This window comes from Equus przewalskii, chromosome 10, assembly GCF_037783145.1.
Source record: "Equus przewalskii isolate Varuska chromosome 10, EquPr2, whole genome shotgun sequence".
NCBI classification, from domain to species: domain Eukaryota; kingdom Metazoa; phylum Chordata; class Mammalia; order Perissodactyla; family Equidae; genus Equus; species Equus przewalskii.
This window is the reverse complement of record NC_091840.1, coordinates 18,631,367-18,643,331: the sequence shown is the minus strand read 5'-3', so window position 1 is coordinate 18,643,331 and position 11,965 is coordinate 18,631,367. Positions and strand designations below refer to the sequence as shown.

General features: G+C 43.3%; 1 protein-coding gene across 3 annotated transcripts in view; it reads left to right on the top strand.

Annotated features, from left to right (window-relative positions):
* NMT1 (N-myristoyltransferase 1) overlaps positions 1 to 11,965 on the top strand; it is a 33,298-nt gene that overhangs the window by 1,236 nt on the left and 20,097 nt on the right. For all 3 annotated transcript variants that reach the window (XR_011522972.1, XM_008525830.2, XM_070560306.1), the window contains one exon: positions 11,262 to 11,370. Coding sequence is in view for 2 of the 3 variants with exons in the window: in XM_008525830.2 (XP_008524052.2) it covers positions 11,262 to 11,370 (109 nt within the window). In the remaining variant the exon portion in view is untranslated. The remainder of the gene's footprint in view (positions 1 to 11,261; positions 11,371 to 11,965) is intronic.

The window sequence follows — 11,965 nt, the reverse complement described above, 5'->3', positions numbered from 1 at the left end:
TAAAAGTTCTTCTGTGTACTGTTCCACTCGTGTGCTTCAGGCACATCCGGGGAAAAGAGCACGTTGAACGATGGTTTTCGATGGCACAGCACGGGTCAGTCTAGCGGTACAGTTCAAAGGGAACGTTACTTAAAGAGGTGTTGTTTCAGTGAACAACGTGATTAGCAATAAAGGAGTAATAAAACATTTAGGTGCAGTTCACCTTCAATGAGGAAATTCACCAGGCTATACAAACCATAATTATATTGTAAAATATCACTACCAGAGCATCTCAAAATATAAACTCACCTTATAAATCCTACGTAGTTACTGTATTATAATGTTTTGATGTATACGGTGTCCGTTGCTCCAAATAATCCATAAGTTTCCTGAACAATACGTAATTAGGTCTTCCAGCGTCTTTGCTCTGTTAACTTTGCGAGGTAGCCTCCAGCCTCGAGAAATTGAGTGATGGTGCTTCTTGGACAGTGTTTGGAAGTGCGTTTAATACTGTATCTTCTGTACTTTAGGGTCTTGCCTACTAGTAACTATTTACTCCTCAAGTGGAAGAAATGCATCAGACCTTTGAGTGTTGAGTTCAATTCTGAATCAGTTTTCACTCTTCTAAGCCACACCCTATCATTCCTCTTTCTTCATATTGTTGCAGTGGCCCACGCTGACACTCACTCTCCCTATCTGTCTGTATTTACTTACTATGTGTTTTTTAACGGAAGGTCATGAGAGTCTGTTTTGGATATATAACTTTGGCTGAGTCTGTGTTAGTCTGGTTTTTATAGCCATCATGTCATTGGCCGTATTGGTGGTAGTCCTGGAGGTAAAAGTAGAAGGTTGAGGTCTTTGGATAAACTTTAAAAAAAATTCTACCTTGTAGAGATGGGAGAACAAAGGATTATTTAGATGGTTTATAGTTTGCTTGTGATGAATCCTTAGGTTAAAAGATTTAGCTTTTATGTTCTTCGACTGGCATAAAAATCACAAGAAGAACATAGAGAAAAAGGAAGCTTGTCAAATTTGATTTTAAAAGACTACCTTCTTGTGCACACAGATCTAGTCATAAAGCCTTATTTTGAAATTTGAGATTCCTAAGAATGGAAGAGGTGAGAAAGAGGAAATAGGATGAGGAGGAAGAGGGAGAGTAGCCCTTCTGAGGGGGCATCCCAACCATGATGGGAGTTATTGAATTCGAAAGTCATTTCAGAAGTGAAACTACTGCTTTCTTCTTTGCTTTGTGTGGTTGCTTTTAATTTTCTCTGCTTGGCTGTTGCTCTGACCAATGTCTATGGCTCTTTAATTAGTTTTATTCCCTATAATCTCTGAATCACTTTGCAAACCTGTTTGGCAGAAAGTTCTGTGTTTTATTTACAGTACAACAAAGTGGTAACCTAAAAAAAACTTTGTAGGTGTTTTATTGTTGTTTTTGTACGTGGTTATGGTCTGGGTGAACAAATTATTAGCGTCCTGAATCTAGAGACCTGAATAAATGTATTTGGAGGTGACAGGTGAAAAACAGAGGACCCAGCCTGGAGGACAGAGTCTAGTTCTGGCACTTAGAACCTGAGGTGGAGTCAACGTTTTTCCATTAATTGTCAGAGGAAACAGTTTGGGAAGAAGCTGTGTGGCAGCGTGGGAAAAGCTTAGACTTTGGATTCATTCAAACCTGGGTTCAAAGCCTGGTTCTGACATTTAATAGTCCTGTGACCTTGGGAAAGTTACTTAACCTCCAGTTGTAGAGATTCAGTGAGATAACATCTGGAAGGCTGCCTTCCCCCTCCCTCCGATTCCCTCTTCAAATCTTCCCTGCTCTCCTTCCCTCCTTCTCTTTCCCCTGCTCTTATCACATACTGTACTTTTTGTGGCTTTTATCATAACATTAGTGAAATAGCATGTGGGTCCAGTGCCTCCCTCACCTGACTGTCAGGTGCCTTAGAACAGGGACCGTGTCTTTGAGAAGGCTGGCACTTAGTGCGTGTTAATGAGGACTTAGAATGGCAAGTGTTAAAGGTCGCAGCCCAGCGTTAGTGGAGTTTTATTTCCCCTCAATAAGGGGAAGGATCTCAGATTTCTCTTACATACACGCTTTCTTTCCCCACTTAAGTCTCATTGTAGGCCTCGCTATAGTTTTTGTGAAATACCTACAGAAATCAAGGATCCACCAATTTGTCATGGAAGTTTTCCATTATTTTTTGGCTTGAAATTTTTCTTGTCTTTAGTTAATATCATTCAAAATATTTTCAAAAGCGATCGAAGAATTGAAGGGGAGTATCTTCTTTTGATTCTAGTGATTGTAAAGTACAGTACACGATCAAAGTTAATAATTGTTCGAACTAACCCTTATTTTCTTAGGCCTTTCTTTCAGGATGGGCTCACACAGTGCTTTACACTAGTGAAATGAGCTACGTCCAGGCACTGGCAGAATAGGAAATGCAGTCGTGCAGTAGTTTCTTATGTCCCTTTGTGTGTAAGTTTAGTTTAGTCAAGTGTTTCTTCCATAATTAAGTAAACATTTAGTGAATATAAATTTCATTTATACATAAAAACAGACATATGTGCACATGCATGCATGTAAGTATATGTATATATATGTGTATGTGTATCTGTACGTGTATCCGTCTACAGTTTTTCTATCAGCTTTTTCTTTCTTTAAAAAAAAGGTTGGCACCTGAGCTAACATTTGTTGCCAATCTTTTTTTTTTCCCTTCTTCTTCTCCCTAAAGCCCTCCAGTATGTAGTTGTATATTCTAGTTGTAGGTCCTTTTGGTAGTGTTATGTGGGATGCTGCCTCAGTATGGTCTGACGAGTGGTGCCATGTCAGTGCCCGGGATCTACACTGGTGAAATCCTGGGCTGCAGAAGCAGAACGCATGAACTTAAAGATTAAAGACTTGGCCATGGGGCTGGCCCCTCTCTCAGCTTTTTAAAAAAAAAAAAATCCCCTCAGCAGAGGAAAGGAGGGCAGCATTTTTCCCCCAGTTACTTGCCTGACATAAGTTACCCTGAGCAAGTGGGAGTAGAGTCAGACTATGCTCATTCCCCTGCAGCTCATGATTCAGCTGCATGGTTTAATTTGCTTGCTTTAGTGAAAGGCTTTCCAAGAAATATCGCTAAAGAGTGAACCTTATCAGCTGGCAGATTTTAATTTGGCGGTAACAAGCCACTGAAGTTTATATAGGTGTTCTGGAACAGGAAAGGACTTTTAGACTATTTTGTTCCTGGGATTCTTTTGGAATTTGTTTTGCGCTGTCATCGATACCATGGAGATGCTGGTAAGCCGTGGGTCAGGAAGCCTTTGTTAGGGGATGTCTCTCCCATCCTGCTCCCTTACTCCAGGAGGACAAGTTAAAATGGATTCTTACAGGTTTTCCTCACTTCCTAATCAGGAGATGTTATCCCTTATGGAGAAACTTGAGGGAAAAGGAAGGTCTTCTTGAAAGAACTCCATAAAGCTATCCTCATTCGCTTTTGTTTTCTTCTTCAGATCCTCCGGGAGTGGTCCTTTCCATATTTATTTGATGGCTTATAGCTGCATCTAGCTCTTGGAAAGAAGAAATCTTTTTAGTTCCTTTTTCTTAATTTCTCCCTTCAGCTTTTGGTTTTTCAAAACTAGATCAAAGCAGAAATGAAAAGAGAAACCTCATCACTGATATCAAATAAGTGTTCTAATTTTATTTCCCAATTAAGTGGCAATTAAAAAAGAAACTAATCAAGAGCTGCTTCAAAGAGAAGAGACTGGAAAGCAGAAGAAATGAAGAGTAAATGAGAGCCTATTTCAGGGCGAGTGCTGCTCATGGCAACCCATTTTTGCTGATTTTTCACATTGTTTAACTAATGTGCTCACTCTGAAATTCCCCAGCTTTATGAAGGCTGCAATTAACCCTTTCCCTGCATGGTCCATAGATTTTTGGACCGTAGATTTAGTAACTTTAGGAGGCTGTTTCTTTAGCCCTTCCTCTTTAACCTTTTATCTGAAATCTGCCCGACAAGCCTCTCTTCCAGTCCCTCAAGGAAGGTGCTCTTGTGCTTGCTGCACTTAAGGCACGCAAAACATGGCGTTTTCTAATGAGAGCACCAAAAAAAATAAACGAAAATTCTTGAACAGGGTCCGTACTCGCTTCAGAAATTTTTCTGCTGCTGCTGACTTTGAGAGGCAGCTGAGGGGATTCACTGTTGTTGAGTGTGTTCAATAAATGTCATCTTTTGCTATTATTACTGTGTGCTGGGCCCTGTGCTGAGCCCTTTCTGTGGATTATCTCGTGCAGACTGCACTTACACAGACTGAGCTCGCTTCTGTAATGAAGCTTGGGGTTTGCATCTCCACCTCTTCCTTTGTCCCCACTGAGGATCCGTTCTGAACTTGCTGGATTTCTTTTTCTTTCTTTTTTGAGGAAGATCAGCCCTGAGCTAACATCTGCTGCCAGTCCTCCTCTTTTCACTGAGGAAGCCTGGCCCTGAGCTCACATCCGTGCCCATCTTCCTCCAACTTTATATGTGGGACGCCTACCACAGCATGGCTTGCCAAGCGGTGCCATGTCCACACCTGGGATCCGAACCTGCGAACCCCAGGCCGCCGAGGCGGAACGTGTGCACTTAACCGCTGTGCCACTGGGCCGGCCCCTGGATTTCTTTTCCCTCCTGCATTGGCTTCTACATCCTAACTCTACACCAGTGAGAATCTTCTCTTTGGATCCATTCAGGAACTGATGGACTTTCCCAAACTAGGGAGCCAGTTGGTGATGGAGGCGGCTGGCCTCTTTAAACTCTCCTTGAGGGACTAATATCTTTCTCAGAGGTCATTCTAGTGTGTGAAATTACTGCCAGCATTGAATCATTGCTCAGAAAAATCACCGAAAATGGTTTCTGAGTAGCATTTGATTTGACCTTGGAGTTGCCAGGTTATAGTCTAGCTCACCAAACCAACCCAGAGGGTGTGGAATTTACGTTTCTGTCTCATTCCCATTGTAAATTGTTTAGTATATCAGAGCTTTTGTGACCCCTAAAAAACAAGTTTTCCTCCATGACAGCGATTGGTTTGTTCCCCCTCAAAACTCTGGTTAACTATCCCAGGGAGGGCAGAGAGTGGCAGTAAAAGCAGTCTTGTAATCCCTTCCCACAACCTGCTCCTCTTTTCACAGGCCTCCTAGGGCATCTCAATGGCAGTACTAAAGTGTTTTTATTTCTCCTGTCATTTAGGATTCACAAGCAGTTTTTTTTTTTTTTTTAAAGATTTTATTTTTTCCTTTTTCTCCCCAAAGCCCCCCGGTACATAGTTGTATATTCTTCGTTGTGGGTTCTTCTAGTTGTGGTATGTGGGATGCTGCCTCAGCGTGGTTTGATGAGCAGTGCCACGTCCGCGCCCAGGATTTGAACCAACGAAACACTGGGCCGCCTGCAGCAGAGCGCACGAACTTAACCACTCGGCCACGGGGCCAGCCCCTCACAAGCAGTTTTTTATATAAATTACTAATTGGTGGGAATTTGCCGAATTTGAGTACTGCATTGTGATCCTGCAGTCATGGCAGTGCAGAGGATTGGTGCTGATGTGCATGCCATGTGCTCTCCACCTGGGCACCGTTGTAAATGCCGCTTCCTTCACCTCTCTTTGGGCCTTCTGAGTACTAATGGGGTTGCTGATGAAGGTATATGTCAGGAGTTAAGTGACTTGCAGAAGGATTTCCTGATGTCTAAAAGTGGAATCAAGAGGATATTAGAGGCTAGGATTTATTCAGTAAGTTTCTCCGGAAATTTTGAATTTTAGCCCAAAGAATTAACATATAGTTTTTAGGGGTGGGAAAAAAGTGACCAAAAGTTGTGTGTTTTATTTTCTGAGCTTTTTTCTTTTGATCTCATAATCAAAACTAAGCCTGTGGCTTGTGTTTAGGACATTGGAACCATTTGAAGTAGCTACAGTGGAGCTTTTTTGTTTTAACTCTTATAGGACTAGGACAGGTCCTAAGGAGGGAGAAGACAATGAATAAGAAAGTTGATAATGTAATAAGAAATATGATAATTTAAAGTCTCAACCAGTGTTTCAATGGATCACAGCCTCTCCACCTGCTTTCATAGAATATTAACCCAGCTGTCCTGTGGAAATATTCCGAAGATGTTTTGCTGACCTGTTTTTGGGCTCCAGCTTTTCCAGGTTTTATTTTAGTCCATTATGCCTGGAAAGCATCAGTCAAGCACGTATTTCTTTAACTCTTAACTGCGTATTCAGCACAACTCGAGGTGCTGTGGGAATCAGCTGCGTAAGATGTGGTCTCTGTACTCAGGACATTTTTAATCTCATTGGGAAGCCAGGAAGCAACACGTTATTAATATAAAGAATTAAATTGTTTGGGTGATCCTAATCTTAAAACCGACAGGCCTCCGTGAGCTAGAGGAAGCTTCCTGGAGCAAGCATGGCTCATTCCCCTCATGGCTTGAATACCTGCTCGTCTGACACACAGAAATTTGTGCTAGGGCCCTCCCTCTGTAATGAAACCATGTTCTTTTGGCTTTGGAAGAGTCTCAGGTAAATTCTTACAGGGAATGTTTGCGGAGGAATGGGCCAAGTCTTTAGAGATTAGTGGCTTGTCCCTGGGTACTAGTTGGTTAGTTGAAGACCGGTTTGCCTCACGTCTCTGGCCTTGGTTTCCTCTTCTGTAAATAACAGGTTAAGCCAGATGGCCCTGAATTCCTTCCAGCTCTGGTGGTTTAGCTCGCACAAAAACAGCTCCTCAGTTCCTCAGCCACACACCTTTGAGTGGATTTTGTCACCCAGTAGGAGTGAGAGGATGCCTCTGTTACGAACCCTTACTGCTCATGTTGTCTGGAAGTTCGCTGCTTGTGTCAGCTGGCCCTTCCCTCCCGCCCACTTGCACACCCTGCCGCTGCATTCTGTTTCTGGAAATAAGTACTGCAGTTCATTTTCCATCTCCTCCCCCAGCCCTGACTTTATACCAGAGCAGCCATAGGATTGCTTATATGTTTGAACTTAGAATATTTTGCCTTTCATTAAAAAATGGCGTTTCTTAATTCCTTTTCTTCCCTGTTCCTGGGCCTATCATTCTGCTTATTCACTAGGTTAGTCATTAATGACTTGAGTTGATCAACTTTACTGTACTTTACAATGTAAATTTCAAAATTTTTATGTGAACTCCCATCTCCTTTTCCATTGTAGGCACACACACACCCCCCTGATAAAAGGAGGCAAGTTTGACTAGTTCTCTGCTCGTTATTTTGGAATCATATGAACCAAAGTTGGACTTTGATTTGCTGTATTCCAGGGTTCTGGCCAATCTCTTTGGAGTATGTTAGGTGACTGGCAGGCTTAGAAAGATCTCTGAGAGATTTCCGTTTCAATTTGCAGAATCCCAGCATGCCCTGGGATACCCGCCCAGTGGGTATGGACTTGAGGTCCCTTTGAAAATGATGCTGAATTCTTAGAGAAGGTCTAGCCTGGCTTCTGTGGGGTGCTCTGTTTTGGTTCTCCTCCACTCCGAATTGAGGGTATTCTTTTGTGAAATGGTATTGACTTCCTAGGATGCTTCTTGAGGACCTACTCTCAAGGCCTCTGATCTTGGTTTCTTATGAATAATTAAAATTATTATAATCACCTTGAAAGCTAACCCTAGTGGGCTCCTTGGAAGTCTCTTTGCTGAGTCAGTTTTCTTCCTGTTTGGGGTGTTGACTCCAAGACCAGAGTGAGCTCGTAATGTGTTCTCGTGGACGTGGCTCAATACCTGGTAGCTTAGTAAAAATGACTTTTTTTTTTTTAACTTGTCTTTCCTTTGTTCTTCTGCTGTCTCTGTATGCTTGATGTGCAAGTTGAAACAGGATTGTTGCTCAGTAGCTGCATATGCACATTCAAGCCAATGCAAGGAAAATGAAGTTCACTCTCTGGTTTTTTTAGTTTGGGTCTTGGAGTTTGCCAGGCACTTGTATTAGTAATGCATAAAACAGAGCGAGAGTTCAGCCCAGGATCCTTCCATAAAACTGGGGTCCGTGAGGAGATGGCTGCACAGAAGTGTCTCCACTGAAAAGCAGGAGCAAAGGCAGGAAGGTAGTGTTTTAGTGATTTTGCACATTTATTTATTTATTTATTTTTTAAGATTTTATTTTTTTTTCCTTTTTCTCCCCAAAGCCCCCCAGGTACATAGTTGTATATTCTTCATTGTGGGTCCTTCTAGTTGTGGCATGTGGGACGCTGCCTCAGCGTGGTTTGATGAGCAGTGCCATGTCCGCGCACAGGATTTGAACCAACGAAACATTGGGCTGCCTGCAGTGGAGCACGCGAACTTAACCACTTGGCAACAGGGCCAGCCCCGCACATTTATTTTTTTTTAATTTTTTTTTTTGAGGAAGATTAGCCCTGAGCTAGCTGCTGCCAATCCTCCTCTTTTTGCTGAGGAAGACTGGCCCTGAGCTAACATCGTGCCCATCTTCCTCTGCTTTATATGTGGGAAGCCCACCATGGCATGGCTTGCCAAGCAGTGCCATGTCCGCACCCTGGATCCGAACCGGCAAACCCCGGGCCTCCGAAGCCGGACGTGCGCACTTAACCGCTGCGCCACCGGGCCGCCCCCATTTTGCACATTTATAAAGACGTCTAAATTTGGAGGAATTTCTTCTGTTTTCCTTATGTGAAGTTGTGTTTAGTAAATATCCAAATGGTTAATGTGCAGCAATTCTTCACGTTGGCCTTTTTCATTCTTTTTTCCACAGAATTATAAAAAATGATTCTTATGGTAGTTCATGTACTGGGACCAGAAAATTCGTTCCTTAAGCTGAGGTGAATAAAGACTTCTCTGTTGTGCAATAGGGGGGACGCTGCTCTGTCTCCTAACAGCAGACAGTTTAAACCTTATAATGCTGCATGTAGTCATGAGACTGAAGTCACACTGTCTCTGGAATAAGAAAACTGCATAGAGTTGTTGTCATAGGCTGCAAACGGGCCTGTGTGTGATGGCAAAATTGAGTTATTAAGAGAAAAAAATTATCTTCAGGCGATAAATGACTTTATGGTTCCTGTTCTCTGCCATGGCCTTGGGAGTTTCGCTGAGCATCTGGTTTTTAGGCATTCAGTTTGTTCCCCCTCTGAATGTTGTCTGTCTTCCTTGCATGGTAGGCCTTCTGTGTCATTAGCATAATGCCTAGGAGGTGCACTTGCATCTCCACTTCAGGACCTTACATTTGGACTAGAGTAACCTCTATGGGGCCAGCCCCTTGGCCAAGTGGTTAAAAGTTTGTGCACTCTGCTTCGGTGGCCCAGGGTTTCGCCAGTTCGGATCCTGGGTGTGGACATGGTGCCGCTTGTCAGGCCATGCTGAGGTGGTGTCCCACATGCCACAACCAGAAGGACCCACAACTAAAATTTACAACTATGTACTGGGGGGATTTGGGGAGAAAAAGCAGGAAAGAAAAATTAACCTCTAGGCTTTGCTGGCTCTCCCTGACTTCACAGTCTTTGTGTCAGGGGCCTAATGAAAGGACCTGCAGATGGGTGCAGAGCAGAGGGAGGTGAGGGTGGATGAGCTAGATGGGAACTGAGTGTGATGGGCCTCGGGAAAAGTTGGGCTTGATGCCTTCCAGGTTAAGAAGCTGCTGCCACTGTAGGCTTTCAAGCATGGGAGGGCCACATGGAAAGCCATTTTCACAGAGGCGAGTGCCACAGCTGTATAGAGTTTAGGAGACTCAGAAAGGTTGTGCAGTCAGGGAGCTCCAGTAAAGGCTGGAGGTAACGTTAGTCCAAGTGTAAGGTCATGAAGTCTTAACTGCCAGTGCTCCTCCCAGCACTAGGAAGGGGTGAGTCTGGAGACATTCTACAACAGGAAATGGCAGCTCATAGTTGCAGACTGCCTTCTGCCTACACAGTACCACTTGCTATGAAATGATAATTAATATTCATAATAACCCCAAGGCATTTTAAGATCATGAAGGCTTTCTGAATTGTAAAATAAAGCTTAAATGGTATTTGTCATAAGAGTATGGGAAAATGTATTTTATACTGTTTCAATTATTTCAAAATTATTTATCTAGTATATACAGCTAAAACCTTACCCTGAGTTTAGCTGATCCTGCAGATTATGGTTCACTGTACTCTCAAATTGGATTCCTAATTTTGACTTTTTAAATGGAAGATTTCCATGGAGAATGGCAGAGTGATACTGGGCATCACTCCCAGACTAACAATGCCACAATCAATTTAGACGTGGTAGAAACCAACTACAGCAGTAATTAGGAAAGCAAGCTGCGAGATGAACCTTAAAATTCATCAATAAAATGAAGGAAACCCAGAATCAGAACCATCATCCTGAAATCAACAAGAATTGGGAGAAAACATTAGGGAGTGAATGAATGGAAAATGTCAGAGAAACACAGTATAATCTGTGATTTGTCTTTCAATAAAGATATTGAGAGAGAATACAGAAAATGATAATAGAAGATGATAGGAAGCTGTTAAATGTGCCAAGAAACTGTTTTTGCTGCATTCATTGTGTGTGTCATGCAGAGGGAAAGTGAGATGAGGAAGTCCCTTTTACCATGTTGGCATGCACACGCATGTTTCATGTAATCTCTTCGTGGCAGGAGTGGCTGGGTACTTCATTGTTGTCGTTTTCCCCAGATTCCTAGTGCTGGGTTTTGCCTGTGGTGATCACCCGGTCTGAGCCAACTGACAGTTGTCCTCAATCCTGCAGGCCTGATTTAGGCATTGCTCATGATTATTTGACTCTTTTGGACACAGAGCACAGCAATGGTAAACTGCTTTTTGCCCATTCTGCGCCCCCTTTCCAGTGCCGCGCTGTGCTTTGGATCCAGTTGCGAAACTCATTAAACCTGATGCACTGGGAGGGTGGGAGTGAGGATGAGGAAGGGTTTCCAAAAAGACCACTTTGGGCTGACATTCTTTTAAATTCGGGGCTCTGAGGAAGAGTTGGTGGTGTGAATGCCCTGTTAACAAGTATCATTTGCCTTTGGTGCCAGCAACCTGGCAATCTAAAGAAAATAAACACGCAAAATAAAAGCAAGAAGGGAAAAGGTCCTTTCAAACAAATAGGACATTCCTTGCACAGTGTTCCCTCCCTGGGAGCTGGTGGGAATGGGGAGGAGAGCTGTGTTGACTGGTGGCCTCCAAGTGTCCCTTCTGGGAACCTGGATTCTCGAGTCTGCTTCTGAAGCCAAAGACTTGATGAAGGAGGGTCTGGCTCCACAGAAAGCTCTTTGTCAGTGTAGCTCAAAACAGACGATTTTTTAAAACCCTGCATCAGTATTTGCTTTCTCTTACAGTGGTTTGAGTCCAGCCAATGACACTGGAGCCAAAAAGAAGAAAAAGAAACAAAAAAAGAAGAAAGAGAAAGGCAGTGAAACCGATTCAGCCCAGGATCAGCCTGTGAAGGTAACAAGGAGGCTCTGTTTGCTTGGGACTGAGAGTCGCTGTTTCAGAACAGACAGTTTTGGGCTAGATGTATAGGAACGGTTTAGATTGACAGTCTCCATGGTGTTACTTCAAGATGGAGGACTTGGATGCCTCTGCTGCCCCAGACCTAGGTGATGAAACTGCTCTCGTACCTTAAAAGACACAGCAGGTCAGACGTTGACCTGCAGGCGTGGTGCCCCTCAGATTGTCCAGGTACATAACCGCGTGTGGCGCTGTGCTAGGTGACATGGTGATAGCCCCATTGCCTAGAGCAGCGGTTCTCAGCCTTTTCTCTCTTAAGCCCCCACTGCTATGAGAATGAAAGAGCAGTTCTTTTTAAGGCCGACCTTTATATACTGCCGGCGTCCTCTTACTGCCATGGTCATTGTAATGGAAACCGAGAGTCCCACCGAGTCACTTTCTAAGTTCCACGGTTGAGAACCACTGGCCTAGAGCTTACGACCTGAGACTGACACACTGACATGAAACCCAGAGGTATGGGAAAGGATTGTTTTGCTTCCTAAATAAAACATTAAAAAAAGAAAACCTTTTCTTTCAGGTAAGTGCTCTCCTC